The sequence below is a fragment of the Mya arenaria genome, chromosome 6 (assembly GCF_026914265.1).
Source record: "Mya arenaria isolate MELC-2E11 chromosome 6, ASM2691426v1".
Taxonomy (NCBI): Eukaryota; Metazoa; Mollusca; class Bivalvia; order Myida; family Myidae; genus Mya; species Mya arenaria.
Genome location: NC_069127.1, coordinates 55,082,623 through 55,104,033, shown reverse-complemented (window position 1 = coordinate 55,104,033; position 21,411 = coordinate 55,082,623). Strand labels below are relative to the sequence as shown.

The following is a 21,411-nucleotide window of genomic DNA, read 5'->3' as shown; positions in this document are numbered from 1 at the left end:
TTTTATCGATGTATATATATGTAAGGTTATTGTACTATAGACTATGCCTTTATTTATTTCGCAATGAAAAATATTCCATAATAATTATCGGATATGGATGGAATATGTTCAGTATTTATTTTATTTTGAAGTATTTGCAATAAATACCTAGCTGGTTTATACTTATAGATGCTTAATGAACAGCTTAATAATCAGAGTGAAACATTTATTTGCAGTATTCTGTTTTTCATCTATAGCATTAAGGTTTAAAAAAACATGTTTCAATACACTAAACATGACTTTTTCCAAATCTTCAAACATTGTATTTTAAAGCTAGTTAAGGGTTACGGTAAATATTTAGATGTAATTGGTGAGTTGAACATATCAGAGAGGTATAAGCTCGGTTAAGTTGGTATCTAGTACCGAAATTGTAAGCCGGCAGTTGAGGATCGATTCCCGGACGAGCGATATTCATATCTTAGCCTTAAATTGGTTTTGATCAAAAGCTATGTTTTGACATTTGTAGAAATATTCACATATATCTAACAGGCTGTTAGTTGATGTTTTGTTTGAGGTGAAATGTGTCTCTTGGATGTTTTCCTTTTCCGATAGAATTTAGACTGTTAGATATTAGCTATATTAGACAAAATTACATTATAATTATAGCTACTGTGCATATAAGCATATATAGCTATCGTTCTAATTCGAATACTGCTCTTGTGGTATACGTTTTATATGTATTATACATCCACACATATCAATCCGTGTCCAGCTATCTTAGTAAACCTTTTCCAAACACAACTTTAAAAGTCCATTAGAAAACCATTCACTATAATGTCTTGTACCAAACAGGATAAGCTATACAAGTACATGATTTATTATTTATGTTTTTGTATGAATGTTTGTGACACTGGCACTGTCCATGAAATATAGTATTGTTAAACCAGCTATATAATTAGTTTTTGTTCTCTTTAGCTTGTCAAAGCGGCCTTTTTGGATACAACTGTTCTTCCCTGTGTCAGTGCAATGGCTCCGATTTCATGTGTGATACTAGATAAGGAAACTGTTCTAGTGGTTATGCATTTGGCTATATTCAACTGTAGTAACGGTTTTGTACATTTAATGATATAATAGCAATATTATATTAAGCCTTTAAATCATGTTCAATTAATTATTCAGTAGAATTAGCGCCATGTTTACTGAATGTCTGGCATCTTAATCCCGAGCTGACCAATCCCTGTTAATAGCCTTAGTGCAACAGAAGGGTGCATTCCAAAACTCCTCTTGGCTATTGTAGCAGACTGATTTACAGCATATATATATCTTTCTTTGAGTAATTTTATTCATTATAAATTGTATAATAAAACAAATGCATGGAAATTTCATATAACGAATACTTAATTTTAAAACTTAATTCGATTAAATATTTTCTAAAGTAATAGAAATAAAATAGGAAATAGTAATGATTTTAGTGTATTTTATTCTAATTCTTTTTTCTTATGTTTTTCATGAAATTATTGAATCACAATTCCTTTTGAAAACAAACTCTTTTTTCTGTCTTCATTATATAACAGATGAATACATTTACAGAATGCGGACTTGGCAAGTACGGGGATGGCTGCCTACACTATTGTCACTGTGCAAATGGAGAGATGTGCGACGGTGTAACAGGTGACTGCGGCCAACAAGGTTGTGAACAGGGGTGGACAGGATCGTCATGTAACTCACGTAAGAAATAATAAAACAATACAGTACCGATGACAAATGTATATTGCAGACAATGCTTGTTATTATTAACATTAAATACTCGGACAATCAAACTATTAAACAATACGATTTTGAAAAAGCTAATAGTGTGACATACAGCCGAGTTAGTTGCTATTAGAAAGGGAATGAGCTTGAACCATTTGAGAAGATTGAAACCACAGCAAGTGCAACAAATGCACAACTAAGCGAAACACTATATACACAGCTTTAAGTATATTTATATTAAATGATTTAGATACTGAATATACGGAAGATGACTCAATGTATATCTAACATTTCACTCGTTGCTTTTTGTTTATGAGCATATCGGGTAAGCTTTATGTTTCAGCCTTAGTTGAAGACCACAGTGAATCATCTGCCTTTTCCATCGGTGCTATTGCAGGAGTGGAACTTGGAGCTTTGTGCGCCGTCGCTGTCGCTGTTGGCGTCGGATATTCCTTCTGCAGAAGAAGACTTCGGTAAACCATTTTTCCATCGTTTTGTTTCTGTCAATGCTGGGTTCTATGTTGTTGATTCGATTCGACTGAATAACAACATATACACCATGACTATACATTTACAGAAAACCGCATACAACAAAAGCAAGTCAAACATACGAAAACGCTCTGTTAAATGAGCCGAAGCAGACTGGATCAAACTCAACAAAGCAAAGAAATTCAGATGCTCCTAAAAGTACGTAAATATATAGATAAGCGGCGAGTTTTTTTTCCTGAAAACATGTTTTAAACAGGCAATTAAGACTCAAACAACTGTCTTTGGGTTACCAGTTTATTTTTAAAAAAGCCAAGGGATGCTAAGGCTCTCATGACGCAGTAATTATTACGTCATTACGTCTGGAGACAAAATATGTACTTCATGTTACATGCTAATTGGTGATAGAGTATCTCAAAATACACAAAATGTATTTCAGTTGTATATAAAACGGACGCAGATGTAAAGTACTATGAGTTTGAAAACTCTGAACATAGAATTCAGATTCACAAACTGTGGGATTACATCAGAGATAAGAAGAAGACAGAACACTTTGATCACGAGTTTTCAGTAAGTTAACTAAACGCGTATTCATTGAATTGAAATTAATCATGTATTCATGTAATTTGTTTATTAAATGATACATTTTAGTTCGTCTATTTGTTTTTGAAGAAAACAACATTTTATTATTGTCATGTCGTCGTCATCGTGCAACACATTAACCTTTCGACAGTAAGAAATACATTCAATATGTTCACATAACACTTGGTGCGCATTTTGCCAGGGACATTACGCCTATACGAAGCAGGGTCCGTATTTTTTTTTGACTTTTGGAATAATATTTAACATAGTTTAATGTAATTAAAAAGATTGACTTTCTAATCATGATAATTAGAATATAGCTGAAAACGTTACGTTAGATAAGCCTTGGTTTTTGCTCCGGGGCGCTCTAAGTATATTCTGTTATGGTTATTTTGAGGAATGACACTAAAATAAAGAGTGGTCAAGGGATACATGTATAATTGTTGTGCCAAAATTCTATTGAACCATAAATATATGACATCTGCTGTATTAATTATGAATGCATTCAAAGGAAAACAATATTTATGTGAAAAACTACAGAAACAAGCTCAGTAGCAAAAAGTTTATACATAAACCAGGTTTAATGGCATTGGGTAAATGCCAAAGACATAGAACATAAATACAAAAAATCACAAACAAGAAACATGGAAGAACGGCACAAAACTCCACGAACAACACAGTGCATACATACTATATATAAAAAACTAGGTATATTTATCAAGGAGTGTTAGGTACACGACTACACTGGTCAACAAAAATGACAAATTTACATGCAATCCTCATTTAGTTATATTATATTATTATCTTTTATTTTTGGCCCACAGAAACTAACCACTGGTCTTGTTCATAAACACGATGTGGCTGCGAGAGAAGAAAACAAACAAAAGAACAGATACAGGGAGATGCATGCATGTACGTCTCGACACGCGAGTACCAAACATTCAACCCAAACTTAAAATAGAAGATAAAGAACATTATTCTTAGAAACTTTAATACTATAATCGAACGTTAGTTATGATATTTTCGTATGTAAAAAGTTTTCATCACTGCATTCTTCAAAATATATACATGAGGTTTGGGAAAATATCCACTTAAAAAACAATAATCTTAAAATTACTTTTTCCTTGACACAAACTACCAGATTGCCAGGGTTGTTATCGTTTAACCACTCATATTTGTATAATTACTCTGACGAGAAAGATGGCTTCGTTCTTCATACAAACAATAATTTGGCATTGACTTCATTATTACACCGTTTCTCGTGCGCTTTCTGCTTATGTTTAGATGACCACTCACGCGTGCCATTACAGAAGGAAAGGGATGGCGACTGCGATTACATTAATGCTAGCTATATAGACGTAAACATAATTTATTTCATAATCTTGAATTTTTAAAGCAAGTAAAGTGTTATGTACTATACACTTGTGATTTATAAGAATTGATAAAAAATAGATAAAAAGCCTACCAGCACAATCTTATGCTGTGACTGAAGGTCATTTCATTTTTTTTGACAGGGTTACGGTAAAACTCGAAAGTTTATCGCTTCTCAAGGTAATACATGAATACATTTTTTCTACGATATCTAACGAATTTACACAAAAATTAGTATGCAATATGATATTAATGTTGACAGAAAATGAAATGCATATCTTAAACTGTATTTTCCAAGCACATGTATTTTCTTTCTTTCTATAAAATTAAGGTTTGCAATAAATGACTATTGAACGGGTAATGTATCAATGCTAAGATTGTGCAATCATGTCTTTTATGTTAATGCTTCCGTGAAGGTCCAAACAAAAGCATGATTGACGAATTCTGGCGAATGGTCTGGCAGGAAAATGCTGAAAAGATTGTAATGCTCATTAACCTGATTGAAATGGCAACGGTAATTTCAGTTGAAACTATAATTTAATAAGTTAATTATAATGTTTGTACTCCGTGTTGTATTTGTTGTTTTCTTCTAATGATATATCTAAATGTAATTCCGCAATGCTTAGTGCATGCACTTTTTTGTGATATATCAATATTAGTATAGACCGTTTAAAAAGCAACCAGCAGGAAAGGGGTATCATTTTCTGCATGCCGCATTTCGTTTTAGTTAACTTTGAACCTTTAGCAAAGCAGCACATTGTGAAGCATAATTCGTTGATTGCCTAATTTCTATCAGGTAAAGTGCCTTCAGTATTGGCCAGAAATGGGTCAAACTTGCTCCTATGGTGGAATCGATATATCCATTACAGACGTTACAAAATTTCGGGATTATGAAATCAGAACATTAGTTGCAAAAAGGTAAGTGTCAATATTTTAAATATTTAGGGCCGATTTAAGAACAACCACTCTCACTCACACTCAATGAGTTAATCCTCTATAATCACACAACGTCGAGATATTTTCGAGTGAAAGGTATATCCGTATTCATAGGTGTAAGTGAGACTCAAGTATTTACGTGAGTGGGATATTTGTGAGTGCTCGGCTAGGCCACTTGAACCACACTCGAGGATTGGTTGTGAATACAAATTGAATGAGTGTAAGTGATAAATGTACATGACAAGTGAATATATCAGATATGTGGAACTTATAAGTGACATCCTCATTCCTAGACAATATGAAGTGCATGTACTTCAATAACGTGGACTTTCAAAAGAATTTGCCAATCACATATTTATTTTCTTTCATGCTGATCTTGAACGCCCAGTTAACGTGATGGTTGCAATTCATCGATGGCTGCAAGAATCGGCAGCTTAAAGTACTTGAAGTTAGCGGCCTAGCGGCGTGAAATTAGCAGCCTAGCGGCCTTGTGACGTGAATTTACCGGCCTAGCGGTCTTGTGGCCTAACGGCCTTGGGAGTTGGCGGCCTAGCGGCCTAAGTTTGTTCACTATTTCAAAGTAATTGTATATGCGTTTGATTGGAAAACAATGATAAATCAAATGGATGTTTCCTATTCATACATTAACATAGCGGCCTTAAAATGTTTTCTACTTCAAAGCATTTTTAAATGAGATTTGTTCTAAAGCAATGCTCAAATAATTGTTTGTATGCAATATTCATCACACTGGGGCGATTAACATTTTTTTGTCAAAAGTTTATCAAGCAGTCCAGCGGCTTAGCGGCGTGAAGTTAGTGGCCTGGCGGCCTAGCGGCCTAAATTTCCCAAAAGCTCAATCCAACAGCCTAAAAAAATGGGGAAAATGCTAATATTCGCTAAAAGGGTGTTGATTTGTGAATAGAAACATTTATCATTGTTGTAGAAAAAAAAACGCACATAAAATGCTTCGAAATAAGAAACATCACCCCGCTAGGCCGCTAACTTTATGTCCATAGTTATGCGCAACATGTTCATTTCAGAGCGTGATCAGAGAATTGCTATGTGTTTTCCAGGATACAGTCAGTTGGATTATAATTATCATTATTATTATTATTAATATTTTTATACTTATTATCGTCGTAATCATCAATTGTCCCTTCATTTCTTGAGTTAGTTGTCACTCCGAGGTGTAAATTCCCGATTAGAAGTACATTCATTCGCTAATTATATCAATGTGCTATTTTATTATTATTTTTTAACTTTCATCTTTAATTTTTAAACGTTAAGACCGCTTTATGCAGATTACAAAAGCAAGATTCTATACGAATACATATTCAAACCACGTGATTCAATGGCAAACGGCTAAATATAACAAAAAGGCATTCATTTGAACGCATTTTGCAACAGTTATTTACAATCAAAAATATTTATTTTTATTAACCAAATGTTTGAAAATGTTAAATTCAGTTTCAGAATAATAATTATTGTCATTTGTTTGCCGCCATTTCTAACAATACGGTACCGCTATCAAATTAACATACGTTTACAATGTATAACATCACCATAGACAAACAAATAATCCGATACGACCATGTAAACATACATTTTTATATATTGTATCGGTCACTTGATGAAGTGGAGTGTTAGCGGGGCGTGTGAATACGAACAGATCACTTGAGTGTCACTCTTCTTATCTCACTCAAGTGATCACTTGAGTGTCCCTTACGGGAATGTGGTTGGATTGTAAGTGAGAGTGGATGTTCTGAATTCGGCCCTTAGAGTTCATCTTATTGCCGTCAAATGAAATCGCACATAAATTTCATTTGTTAACCAGGTTTTCAACGAAAACCGGGTTATTGGATTGAGGTTTTTGACGGGCGGGCGTCAAACATTGGTTTCTGTTCAATAACTTTAGTTAGAATTGAAAGATATTGAGGAAACTTGGTGTGTAGGTAGCTTATGGGAAGAGTTAGCTTCGGATTGCTTTTGAGGGGGGTGGGGCTAAGGTCAAGGTCACTGTTACTAAAAATTGAAAAATGGTTTCTGCCCAATAACTTAAGTTAGCAATGATAGATATTGACGAAACTTTGTGTGTAAGTAGCTTATGTGAAGAGCTAGCTTACGATTGCTTTTGAGTGGGGAGGGGCTAAGGTCAAAGTCACTATAACTTAAAATAGAAAAATGGTCAAGGTCACTATTACTTAAAATAGAAAAATGGTTTCTGCCCAATAACTTTAGTTAGCATTGACCGATATTGATGAAACTTGGTGTATACGTAGCTTATGTGAAGAGCTAGCTTGGAATTGCTTTTGAGGGGGATGGGGCTAAGGTCAAGGTCGCCTGTTACTAAAAGTAGAAAAATGGTTTCTGCCCAATAACTTTAGTAAGGATTGATAGATATTGACGAAAGTTGGTGTGTATATAGCTTATGTGAAGAGCTAGTTTGGGATTGCTTTTGAGTGGGAAGGGGCTACGGTCAAGGTCACTATTACTTAAAATAGAAAGATTGTCAAGGTCACTGTTACTTAAAATAGAAAAATGGTTTCTGCCCAATAACTTTAGTAAGCATTGACTGATATTAATAAAACTCGGTGTGTAGGTAGCTTTTGTACAGAGCTAGCTTGGGATTGCTTTTGAGGGGGGTGGGGCTAAGGTCAAGGTCGCTTGTTACTAAAAATAGAAAAATGGTTTCTGCCCAATAACATAAGTTAGCATTGATAGATATTGACGAAAGTTGGTGTGTAGGTAGCTTATGTGAAGAGCTAGCTTGGGATTGCTATTGAGGGGGGAGGGGCTAAGGTCAAGGTCACTATTACTAAAAATAGAAAAATGGTTTCCGCCCAATAACTTTAGTTAGCATTGACAGATATTGATGAAATTTGGTGTGAAAGTAGCATGTGAAGAGCTACCATGGGATTGCTTTTGAGTGGGGAGGGGCTACATTCAATGTCACTGTTACTTGAAATAGAAAAATATTTTTTGCCAAGTAACTTTTGATAGCATTGATAGATATTGATTAAACTTGGTGTGTAGGTAGCTTATGTAAAGCATTGTTTTTGAGGGGGAGGGGCTACGGTCAAGGTCACTGTTACTAAAATTTAAAAATGGTGTCCGCCCAATAACTTTAGTAAGCATTGATAGATATTGATAAAACTTGGTGTTTAGGTAGCGTATGTACAGAGCTAGCTTGAGATTGCTTTTAAGGGGGGTGGAGCTAAGGTCAAGGTCACTGTTACTAAAAATAGAAAAATGGTTACTGCCAAAAAACTTTAGTTGGGATTGATAGATATTGACGAAATTTTGTGAGTAGGTACTAGTAGCTTATTTGAAGAGCAAGCTTGGAATTTCTTTTGAGGGGGTGGGGTCAAGGTCACTGTTACTAAAAATAGAAAAATGGTTTCTGCCCAATTACTTTAGTTAGCATTGATAGATATTGATGAAAATTAGAGCGAAGGTAGCAAATGTGAAGAGCTAGCTTGGGAGGAAGGGTCAAGGTCACTGTTACTAAAAATAGAAAAATGTTTTTCTGCCCAACAGCTTAGTAAGAATTGATGGATAGTGATGAATCTTAGTGTGAAGATAGCTTATATGAAGCTGCAGAATGAACTTGCTCATACAACATATTAATTGGCTATAATTTCTAATTGCCCATAACAAAATCCTGGTTTCGTCGCATTGCGGCGCTTCTAGTTTTTTAACTACTATTGTTAATCAATGACGACTATAATAGTATTTCTATTTATCTTTTACAGGCACAAAGTAAATCCAGGCGAATTTATCAGTATCATTTTAAGACCTGGCCGGACAAAGATGTCCCTGACAATGGATGGTGCCTTGTTGAGTTCTTGAATGCTGTTGAAACTAATTCTGCATCTGCGCCGATCATTGTACACTGCAGGTATTTTTTTTAATAGTTTTATTGATATGACATAATTCAGAATAACCCAAACTTAATTTGTACATACTCTTGGGTTCTTGGTATTAATGTAACGGTGAGACATTGAATTTACATTTAAAATGAGCTCTCTATCGAAAATATGGGATTGTAATTTTATAGTGCCGGAGTTGGCCGGTCAGGCACGTTTATAGCCCTTGACAACCTCGTACATCAGGCAAAGACTGACAAATGCATTAGACCATTGCAGATGGTAGAAGCCCTGAGGTGTCAACGAGTCAACATGGTTCAGACAAAGGTCGGCTTTAAAATTTACTAAACAATCCGTACATGTGTTAATTACTATTTGTATAGAATACATTGTAGTTTGATTACAAGATGATGTAATATATAAAATTCAATAACAGGCGAAAAGTGATAACTCGAGAACATTCTGATGAGATATTCTAAAGATTTACTCGATCTTTCAGGAACAAAATATTTTGATCTCAGCCATTGCTGCTTGTATGTTAGTGTTTGTAACAAAAACCTTTAAGAAATATTCACGACAGGATCAGTATATATACTTGCACGAAGCGCTTGCCGAAGCTCTGCTGATTGGTACGGATCACGTCTGGTATAGACAGTTTGAAAATGTCCATTCCTTCATGATAGCAAGAGAACCGGGAGACAAACAAACAAGGCTCATAAAACAGTTTCAGGTAAGATAAAATAACTACCGAATAAACAGCGACTGCTTGATACTGTTATTTTTATTAATTTAAACATGGTAAACGTTAAACATTTATTGTTATTATTGTTTTGTTCCTTGTTTCTTATTAGATCATTCAGTTAATGTAAGCTGCCTAATTATATATATATTGTGGTTTTTATAATGATATATCCTATCTTAAGGATAAAAACTATTAAAGACGTAAATATTACGCAAATTATTAAAAAACAAAAATAGTGAGCTTGGCTTTATCCTGTTACTAGGGACTTGAGAAGTTTCGATTAATTGGGACCTGAACCCATTTCTTTGGTAGTCACCAGTGTGGTTGTTTTTAATTGTTGTTTTTTGTATCGGTGTCCATGTTTTATACACTGATTACAGTTGATCGAACAAAGTCTTACAAATGAAGCCGAGCAGGTGCAGGAAGGGCCAGAATATGGAAACATGGAAACAATTATTTCAGAAAGTATGAGTTTTAAATAGTGCTAGGTGTTAAACATGTGTTCTGTATACCCTAATATATCTTTGATCAGAAACATAACAAAAAAAAGGAAAAATGAAATTATATTTCACAGTTGCAATACGAAATAATATGTTTAGTGTTTCACCTACAGTCTTAATTGTAGTCGACGCATACCGACCAAAATTGAAGAAACGAGGTTTGAGTTTTACACAACAGCTCGACGCAATTCTGTTGCCGGTAAATATCCATCGAACTTATTATATTGTGAGATCTTTTAAATGGAATTTACCAAGTGCTATCTTGTCTGTTTCCACGCATTTTCTTTTTGTTAAATGATTTTAAATTTAATGGATTTAATTTGTCACTCAGTTGCTTTTAATTATTGACAAGTTTGAATGCTAATCAGATCGTATTATCCAACACCAAACAAATCGTCGACTTCCAGTTTATAAATAATTTCGGCGGCGTTTTATTTCAATGCGATCGATAAAATTAGCTTAATAAAGTTAACGCTGACTAACGTAATCAACATAAGTTGTGCTATACACGTTAGACGCATCTTTTATCAAGCTTCTGAAATACTTCATTACATGGGTAGGGGTGTTGGGCTTCCTCGACTTAGGTTTCGATCCATCATATGTTTTTAAAAAAATTTGGAGGAATAATAGTTGAGAAAAAACTTAAGCTTTACTGAAGTAAAGTAGCCAACCAATGCTACTTATTTTTCATTACATAAATGCATATAGTCGTATGCAAATTAATTAACTCGATAGCTCATGTAAGTGTAATTTATTTCTAAAATATTCCAAACCATGGAACGCATAAAAAACATTCAGTCGCACAACGGTTTCCTCTCCATTAATTCATCCATTATGGTAATACTATTTGGGTGTCGAATACATTGCAAATGGTGAATCTGAATACTTCAGAGTTTTTCCGGAAAAAACACGTTCATATTGTGTAAATCACCATGTGACGAGCAGCTAGAAGAGTTTTGGTCTCTTGTGGAGGAGCAGCACGTGATCACCATCATCATGCTTACCTCTACTTCAAGCCGAGCACATCAGGTATGGTAGCACATTTTAAACGAACTATAAGTCAATGCCAGAAGATACCAAACGACAGAAAATATTTCGAATCACACATGATTGGCCTAAAGGGAATCCACACGGCATTCTCTAGTTAAAAAGTTCCTATCCTTTGATACCTGTTGCTTTTGACAACGACCCCATCACTTATTTAAAAAGATACTTGTGTTATGATGAGAAGGGTTAAACTATTTTTCGCAATCTACATTTATTTATGTTTCAAGCATATATTGTTAAACTGATTTTGAAAGGCTTGTTGGCTTGTTGAAACATTGATCAAGGATCCAATCTCAGTACATTGTTTTGCTGGCTGTTTTAAAGGGGCTTGGCACCAGATGGTCCAAAAATCAGAGAATACATTATTTCTTCAAAGCAAGCATAGAATTGTCAATGCCAGCTAGAAGGAGACAGATAATACACCACTTTAAATGATTAAAATAATAAACACAACACTAATGATGCTGTTTCATCTTTGTTTCCCCGTTTAAAATAGCGCATAGTGGTTTCCCTGTTGATATCATATATGTTTATGACCACAGATAAGTATACCGACGCTATTTAAAAAACTTACCGTGACTAACGGCGCAAATGCGCATAAAATGCGAAAAAATGCATGAGTCGTAAGCGAAGTGATACATCAGTAAGTAAGATTCAATGTGTTGTACACAACGATGTTTATTTTATGCAAGGTTTTGACTAATATGTTTTCTTTTCGTGTAATTGTATCATCTGATGTCTGGCACCTCTAAGGCGGTCAACCCAACATTTATTAACTATGGTATTTTATGTATGTGCCTGTGGTATAATGTGTGTCTTATTTGTGGTGGGTATTAGGCCTAAACCTTGTACCTCTAAACAGGGCTCTTGCTAAAAAAATGGCTAATTCGGTGCGTCCCTGTTGTTTACCTTTAATTTGTAGAACATGTTGACCGTAACAACCGGTAACATTACTGGTCGTATTACCTTAACACGTATGTGAAATACTACAGAAACAAGCTCAGTAGCAAAATGTTTAAACATAAACCCAATTTAATGGCACTTTGTAAATGCCAAAGACTAGACACAAAAACTAGAAATCACAAACAAGAAACATGGAAGAACAGCACAAAACTCCTCAAACAGCACAGTGCATACATACTTTATATAAAAACACTAGAAATTGAAGATAGCCAAGGATGAATAAATAGTCTCTGATCTTCGACAAAATTTGCAGACAAGCTATACTCCATATTGTTAAGTTGACATTGCAGACCTCTGTTTACATGGGTGGAAATGGTGCTGGGAAAGCTGGACGATATTCCGTTAACATCATACAAGAACGGAAAAACAAAACGTTTAATCAAAGGAGCTTCTCTTTTCGGGATGACAACAATGAGGTCTGGTTCTAAAATTACTTGTAATAAAATTTGTTCGAAACGATTAATGCTGTGTTTTGTAAAGCATATATAAATGTTTACTTAAATATTACAATGGAAGATAAATTGTATTGCGTGTCAAATATAATTTTATTTTCCATTTAAGGACGAAAAAGGTCTAACAACAATAAAACAGTTTCAATTCACTGGTTGGACTGAAAACGCAACAATCCCACCACTGAAAAAGATGTTAGAATGCCTCGATGATGTCAGAAAGTGGCAGCCGCACCTAGACGAAAACAGACCTGTGTTGATTCATTGCGAGTAGGTTCCTTACTAAGGGAGTTTAAAATGGTTCTTAATTACGTGCGATGTAAATTATTTCAAAAAAGTTTGGTATTAATCATACTGGAGATTTAACTTCGTGACAGTAGCATCATCGTACAATGCCGTTGTAGTTCGTTATGTTACTGGATATGCCTTTAAAGTTAATTATGGATGAAATGTTAAGAAACGAGTTACAGATTCACACAAAAACTCGAAAGAGTCCTGATGCCGTGTAACGAATGCCAAAATGTCTATATACGCCTTATTCTTTGTGAAATATTTTAGGATTGAAAGGAATAAATGTTTCACCAAATTGCTTATGACAAGTTTGAATGCTAATAAGATCGTATGATATCACATAAAACCAAATTTTCGACTACTAGTATATTATTCATTACGCAAACGTTTTATTTCAATGCGATATGCTGTATAAAGTTAACGCTGCCTAATTTAATCACCAAAAATTGTGCTTTACTCGTAATTATATAAGGCGCACATTCTGTCCATCGTTAAATACCCACAATACACACTACTCTATGCTTTGTTGTGTACCGTGGGCAATTTGGCTACGAAACTCTCGTAATCATGAATATTTAATGAGGCAGTTTCATTGGTTCTGCAAAGAAACAAGTGCTTTACGGTTGAAAAGATATTCTGGTGATTGCCGTAGTTGAACCGGGTCGGCCTTATCAGTGCAATACTTTTAGGCAGTAGTCAAGACCACATGGTCACGGAGTCTTCTGACACTGAACAGTTATTGAACAATATTTAAGTGTAGCATGCGAATTCATTAGAAGAAGAGTTGTCTCTCCTGCCTCACGTATATTTATTAAAACGAGATTTTGTCAGTCAATTGTCCCACGGGGTGATGGAGTGTAATGGAAGAAAGTACCATGGATGCCAACGATGATTCTGTCTAGCAACTGAAAGATTACACAACTGAAAGATTACACAACATAAACAAGTAAATTTTATTATTTTATCTTATAACAAGGACAGGATATGAGCGGAGCGGGTTAATCGCAGTACTTCTGAATGAGCTACATCGTATGGAAATAACACGAGGCAAGATCAACATCGTGGAGACCGTGAAGACGATGAAACAGAGAAACAGGGACATCATACCCAGTGCTGTACGTAACATATGGTCATTTTATATTTTCGCATTAATATTTAAACAATGCATTGTATTAATTGTTTTGCCGTAGTCTTCAAATTGTGAGTAAAAAGGATGATGTCTGTGACAGAGTCCTTACAACCTTATTGTGATACCTTTTACCTATTTTCAAATTTTCTAACCTAATTTTGATTCGAAGGTGTCAGTATTAAATGTGAGCGTCAACATCATGTAAGACTTCATTGAATTTAAAATATTAGTGTTTGTTTTATAATTCCTGCCACCTTTCACAGTCTTTTTAATTGACTTGTTTTCCTTTCAGATCCAGTATAAATTCATTTACGATTCTATGTTGGAACACGTCAAAAAATCAACGGAATACGAAAACATTTGAGAAAAGTCCCTAAGTATAACAGTGATCCTAGTACTGTTGTGTGCTGTTCGAAATGAAATGAATCAATAATTAAAGAATTTACGTTCATAAAAACAAAGCCTTCAACGCCGAAATCTGCATTGTTAACTTGGCCATTATAAGTGTGTGTGTGTGTGTGTGTGTGTGTGTGTGTGTGTGTGTGTGTGTGTGCGTGAGTTCGTGCGTGCGTGTGTGTGTGTGTGTGTGTGTGTGTCATCAAAAATCAGGTATTTGTTTTATTAAATAGTTGTTCGTGCTTTTTAAAATATAATAATGTAGATGAAAATATTGGTTTTATGGCATAACACATAAAGGCATCTCGTGTGTAATCGTGACGCATTGCAGCTGTGTTTGTTTGTTGGATATTAAGCTTTCACAAAGCTAAAGACCTGTTTGTATGTCAGAAAGTTGAGTTAAAGAAAACACAGGAAAGAAGCATCAACGATCGATTTATGTGTGTTTAATTTATAATCAGATTTATTGTGTATATTTTGTTGGCGTTTGTTAATTATACTACACATTGTTGATAACACCTTAAAATATGTGAAATATGTTTTGGGGCATGATATATGTTTAAAGCTACAAACCGTTTTGTTTTGTGATCCAATAATTGTTATTTTTAATAACTTTGTTTTTTGTGGATAATAGTTACGCTTTTATTTCGCGAACAGTAAAATGAATAAGAAAACAAATCAAATGAAATAGATTTTAAGAAAATAACGGATAATGAGCAATTTTATGCATTTCGGGTATATTCTCACACTAGTACTGTTGCTATAAATTATAGAGATAGCTATAGCCATATGGTTCTGCGCGCATTTTTTCGAGAAATGTATTATTCTGATCATATAACTGTGTCGGATGTATTTTCTGTAAGTAAATAATATAATATTTGAGTTCAGATGTACAAGTGTATCATTTAGTTACGTTTTTACTGCATCCGCCACGTAAACTATAACATTTATAAGTATAAATAGTCCCTGGCCCTGTAAAGAAGCGACAGAACCCCATCCGTTTCCAAATTAAATCAACTAGCAGTGAATCTGAGGTCCCTAAACTAATCTTTCCCCCTTCACCAGAAAAGCATGTTTTTATTCTCAGCTTAGCAATAGTCATAATGGACCAACAAAAATCTTTATTCGACATGCCGCCAAAGACGCCCCGATCAAGAAATTCGTTGTCTTCTAGTCCTCCGTGTTCCCATTATCAACAGCAGTATCAACCTCTCAGTTTGACTCTGTTAATTCACTACCACTTCTTGGGGGAATAAGCACATTATGCCTGAGCAGATTAATGACTTGACAAGAACTAATGCTAGTATTTGTACTTTTTTGCATCGACGTGGTGAGAACGTAGGTATGTTGATGTTTGGACGCACTGTGGGCGTGATATAAACGTCATGGCCATATGTGCAACAAAAGTAGTATTCACTAGGTCTCATGTAACGTAATATGGACGATAGGACGAAGCGAAAACTGCATTTTCGTAGTGGATGCGCAAAAGACAAGGACAGCCTTGTCACTGCGTCGTTGCTACTTTCTAACCGCCAATACAACGTTTCCACTACGTCTGCGCTACGTTAATTGTGCTGTAAGTAGGTCCTGACTGCTTCCTGTTCCGGCCAAGTCCGCACTACCTTGGCTTGACCATGTCCAAAGTCCACGTAACAGAAATGACGTTTCCGGAGAAAATGGCGACTATACCTTATCAATAAAAAGTGACCGCTGCGTTCTTAGTACATTCTAGGAGTTCGCACTACGTTCCTGCCTTTTTTCATCGATGCAGAGAGGATTTCATGGCCGATACTGTGATGAAGGTATACTAAAACCAACATAAACTACCAACTATTTGATACATTTCCTGCATTTTCATACGTCGACTGATACTCCTTTCATAGCATAAAAAGGATGTAATAGTGTCATGGGAGCCTTGCTTAGAAAGCATGGCTAGCCTTGACTTTATGCAAAGACATATTATTATCTTAATGAATAAAGGCAACATAATTAGTTATTATAAATTTAAAGAAAATACAGCAACATATTCAACGTACTATCTTAAAGTGCCACTGTTATTCAAAATCAATACATACACATGTACAACAAACATACTTTTTGACTGATAAACCTTTAACTTCTTACTTAATAAGGCATTCATGGAAATTAGAAATTAGTCAAATTACTGATAACAAACTTGTAACCGTGCATTTAATAGATGAAAACTCAAAAAAATTAAATGTTTTGGTGAGTGATACACAATTTACAGTGATCTACTATCGTCCCATAAGGTATAAAGTCCGTTTTTCTCTACACCTTTCTTAAAGATTAAACTCGGTATCCTTTATAAGAACCATTGTTCCCGATCAATTATTCTTCATTTTTGGTATATTAAACAATTGTATCAATTGTGGTAAATCTATTTTGGGAGTAAGAGTCATCTTTTACTACTCGCTATTTACTCTCGTTCAGTGGTAGGGTCCATTTTTTTATTGATACTGGTTGATATCCATCGCTTTGATGACATCAGACGACAGAGATTATATTTTTAAAGTATGCTTTTATAGACTTGAGCTAATACTCTTTAACAGTGGTAAGGTTTTTGTTTATCGTGTATTCGCGCGGGATGGTCTGGTATGTTATCTTTCCTTTCATGATTAAAAGTAAGATTGATAGGAATGATTATCATTGTCAATATATCAAACTGGTGCGTTGAGAAATGTTGAATACAGACATCTAGGTTTATTTAAATACCATACTATTTTGGTAGGTAAAATAGTTTAGTTTTTAAATGTATTTGTTTCTCCTTCATATTTTATATGCGCATATGTTTGTCTTTTTTAATGGTCGTTAAAGGGACTAGACACCAGATAATATAATTGCAAAAGAATATATATCAAAAACGTACATAAAGTTGACATCGTTGTGTACAACGCATTAAACCTACTTACTGATGTATCACAATGCTTACAATGCATGAATCTTTCACTTTTTTGCGTTTTTTTCCAAATCGAAATTTACTGGGGTTGTCTATCTCGTAAATCCCAGTAAGTTTAAAAATAGCGTCGGTTTATGTATCTGTACTAATCACGAATCTTTCACATGCTAAATATTCACACTATAAACTTGGAAACCGATTGCGCTATTTTTAAACGGGTAAACTATAAAAAAGCGTCAGTATATTTATCTGTACTGATAAACAGATATGATTTAAACTGGAATATCATAATGAGCTATATTTAAACGAGGAATCACAGATGAGACAGCAACATGATTGTTACGTTTATTATTTTTATCATGGAAACTGATGTATTATCGGTCTCCTACTAGGTCTTAATGACAATTATAGGCTATTGTTAAGGAAATAACGTATTCTCTGGGTTTTTTAACCATCTGGTGTCTAGTCGCTTTAAACGTAATTTTGTAAATATTTATCGATATGATATCCATTTTAAATGGATGTAATCCTTATTTAAACATTGTTTGTATGATAAGACACTCTTGACTAGCAAATGTATATAAAATATGATTCGTCTCTTTTTATCATGATATTACTTAGTGGTAACGGACAGATTACAGGAAGTTTAAACAGGAGATTTGTTTTTGTTATTCTATCGTGATTTTTAAAGGTATGATATTCAAATCGTTTTGTTATTATTCTTTTTGCCATTTATCATTCTTTGTTTTTAAACTAATATATTTTTATTAATTTTTAAACTGAGGACCAGGAAGTATAGAACTAACAAAACATTTTGAACATTCTAAAATGGGCAAATCAAATATTGATGTTTGAACCAAGTGCATCTACTACAACTTCACATTTACCACCACAAATTGACTGTGGCAATGCTTAAAACTGTCAGTATCGAAACCTAAGCGCACCAAACGATATCTACCGCATGAAAAAATCGAAACATTGCGAGGCTAATTCTTCGAGTAATTTTGTAAACTTTACAGATACAACAATTTTCCCACGCATTTTATGTTACGTGTAAAACTCGAAAGGCGTTTGTTAAGTAACACGTTTTTTTTCTGCAACTGTATTCTAAAAAATTCACACTGCAAACGATTATTTCCAAAGCATTGCATCATCTTTTTTAATTCGTTATAAAATACGAACCTAGATCGAAACAAAGAGAAAAAGTTCGAGCCCCCGCTATTAACTATCGTACTCATTCGAAAAAACAGACATATCTAACTCATACACTCTATCAGAATATAGCATATGGTTATTTCTTTATTGAGCAAGATTAATAGCTTATTACGATGTTTGTTAAGCAGTGCAACATCTTACCAATAAGTCCCATGACCAAAAACAATATCACACATAACACATTAAAGCCTCGTGAAACATCCAGTTGTCGGCTGTGGTACATGAGCTGGTTTAGTCAATAACTCCGTAGAAATGTTCCAACGTTGTTAGGACGCCAATATCGTCGAGCTGGAACTTCGATGGTGTCTGGTTATAAAGATACGCTGAAAAAAATAATCATATTATCAAAAATGTATACATCCAAAATTATATGAAATATCAAGAAATACAGTGTTACTTTTTATACTCGAGGTCGCTTTTTTGTACATAAAATGATCAATGGCTAAGCAGAACAAGCATGGACTAAAGCGTTTTAACGATATTTCTATATCAACCAGAAATATTACAGGATACATTATTGTATACTAGCAGTTTGAGGAGAATGGAACTAGATAACAAAAATACGTCATTCACACACAATGATATTTATAACTTACCATTTTTTTGCCGCTATTGATAATTAATAAATTGAGCATTTTGACATATTTTTTTGTTGATATCCTTTTTTCACTTTACAAAAAAACTTTTATCAACTTTGTTAAACATGTCATGATCCAGCAAGGACAATTGGAAAAAAGCAGTCTGTAAATGGCAGTAAATTTCATAATTCATATTGAAATAAATGACTCGCAAGTCACCAAATCTGTTAAGGTGCTATGCAGAAAATAGTTAAAGGTACTTATCTTGTGCATTTTCGTACATGTGTATATATGATAATAATAATACAATATCTAGCATGTATATCTATCTTAATCATTCTGTTTTGTGGAAGTAGTCTGATATAAGATTTAACCCTATTATCTGATTGTTTCATGTTGTCTAATATGATCGATATATATGCTTTCGTATCCTGCGCAAATTGTCATGCACGACAAAAGAACGATGTGCTTTCTTTATTGTTGAAACTGTCGTTGCAGTTTGACGTAGAATGGAGGTATCCGGCAAGAAACTCACAGAAGAAGCATCTTCCTTTGACGCAGTCGGCTCCCATGAATTAACGAACAAAAGACTAGGTGACGCAATGTATCCATTTTTTTTAAAATCTATATTAAAATCATCTGAAAAACGAAAGAACGAAAATTATGAGGAAAAATCAGAATTTATACACAATATGCAGGAAAATTCTTGAATTGCTTATATATATATATTTATATATCAAATGTATTTGCTTTATTGTTTATGGACATATATGAACTCACTGTATTCCAAAGAGGAAGGAACATACAAAGTAATGTTATTCCTGTTTTAGAATAAATTATTTCCTGTTGACAAAACCCTTTTACTTAACTTTGCACAGCTCAAAGATTTAATCTAACTGTTACAGGCGTTCAGACTGAAGGTTATGTTGACGTGACGAACTTCAAGTTCACACCATCCTCGTCCATACCAGTCAAGGATCCATCTGACGCTATTGACTGCTGGCTGACGAGCATGCTCCTTCTGCCAATGAACCGACTACTTCTTACTGATTATCACAACGAAACAGTGAAGCTTGTGGATCTGGAGACAAGTAGACTGGTGTCCCAGGTCAGAGTGCCAGGTGGACCATGTGACATGTGTCTCCTCCCCGGTGACAGGGTGGCAGTTACGTTAACTTCCGGTAAAATTCAGTTCCTGGAGACTCGGGGAGAAATCGCTCTTGGAGCCAACATCAGGGTGGACAGCGACTGTCAAGGTATTGGCTACCATAATGACAGACTGATACTATCATATTATAGTGGAAAAGTGGAGATGATGGACATGAAAACGACCAAGAAGATAGATACAGTCATAGAGGAGTCAATGTTTTGTGATCCCGAGTACCTGGCAGTTATCATGGAAGATCAGACAGCAGTCATCTATGTATCAGACTTCAAAAAGAATACCATCAGCAAGCTGGACATGGACCTGAACCTCATCCAGACTTTCCAGAATCCTGCACTAAGAGCACCAACAAGCATCCTTTTGTTGGATAACCATCTCATCATCTGTGGTTTTGGGAGTGACAATATAATGCGCCTGGACCTGCCCAGTGGCCAGTTGACGCAAGTTCTAGGGAAAAATGAGGGTATAAACTGGCCACGCAGTGTCTGCTACAGTCAACAATATAACAAGTTATACGTCACTTGTACCAGATATGACGACAATGGAGCCTATGTGAAATAGTACAAGGAGGCTGCCTGACATTTCAAAAAAATGACTGAACTTTTCATGAAAATATGCGTATAAAGGAGTTTTAGACATTCAGTGGCACGATATATTGCAAAGAAATGGACTTCTAGGTATAGCGTTAAACACATAGACAGTGTGCGAGACAGTTCATAGTTTTAAAGTTAACATGCTGTTGGAGATCTTTCAGAATGTACGTTGACCGTCGTGTTCTTCCAGTGGATATATTAATACCAATGTATAAGAGATGTAGTTCAATATGATGTATAGGAAAATTCTGAATGTACAAGGCATGATTTACCCTTATATTACAGTTTTAACCAGATTGAACACCGTCTATCTTCTTTTTTGGGGGGAGAATTTACAAACTTGATTTGAGTTTGGATTGGACACCGGTACACGGTTTTGTCACTGCCGAAGCGAAACCAATTTTGAAAATGCTGTTGTTAACTGTTTCAGAATTATAGTTGCTGTTGTCTGAAT

General features: G+C 34.7%; 1 protein-coding gene and 1 pseudogene across 1 annotated transcript; both read left to right on the top strand.

The window, feature by feature from the left end:
- The first annotated feature begins 1,631 nt into the window (after window positions 1–1,631).
- Window positions 1,632–14,457, top strand: LOC128237910 (receptor-type tyrosine-protein phosphatase epsilon-like; annotated as a pseudogene).
- A 5,251-nt stretch (window positions 14,458–19,708) lies between these two features.
- On the top strand, window positions 19,709–20,925 carry LOC128237909 (uncharacterized). The gene is made up of 2 exons (XM_052953487.1): window positions 19,709–19,793; window positions 20,105–20,925. Exons 1-2 carry the CDS (start codon window positions 19,709–19,711, stop codon window positions 20,923–20,925), a joined length of 906 nt encoding a protein of 301 aa, XP_052809447.1.
- The last annotated feature ends 486 nt before the right edge of the window (window positions 20,926–21,411 follow it).

What these genes read in the sequence shown, in the direction of transcription:
- LOC128237909 (XM_052953487.1), top strand. Translation starts at nt 19,709, where the DNA reads ATGGAGGTATCCGGCAAGAAACTCACAGAAGAAGCATCTTCCTTTGAC. An exon ending in ATTAACGAACAAAAGACTAG is followed by an intron (nt 19,794 to 20,104) that starts GTGACGCAATGT and finishes TAACTGTTACAG; the next exon opens with GCGTTCAGACTGAAGGTTAT.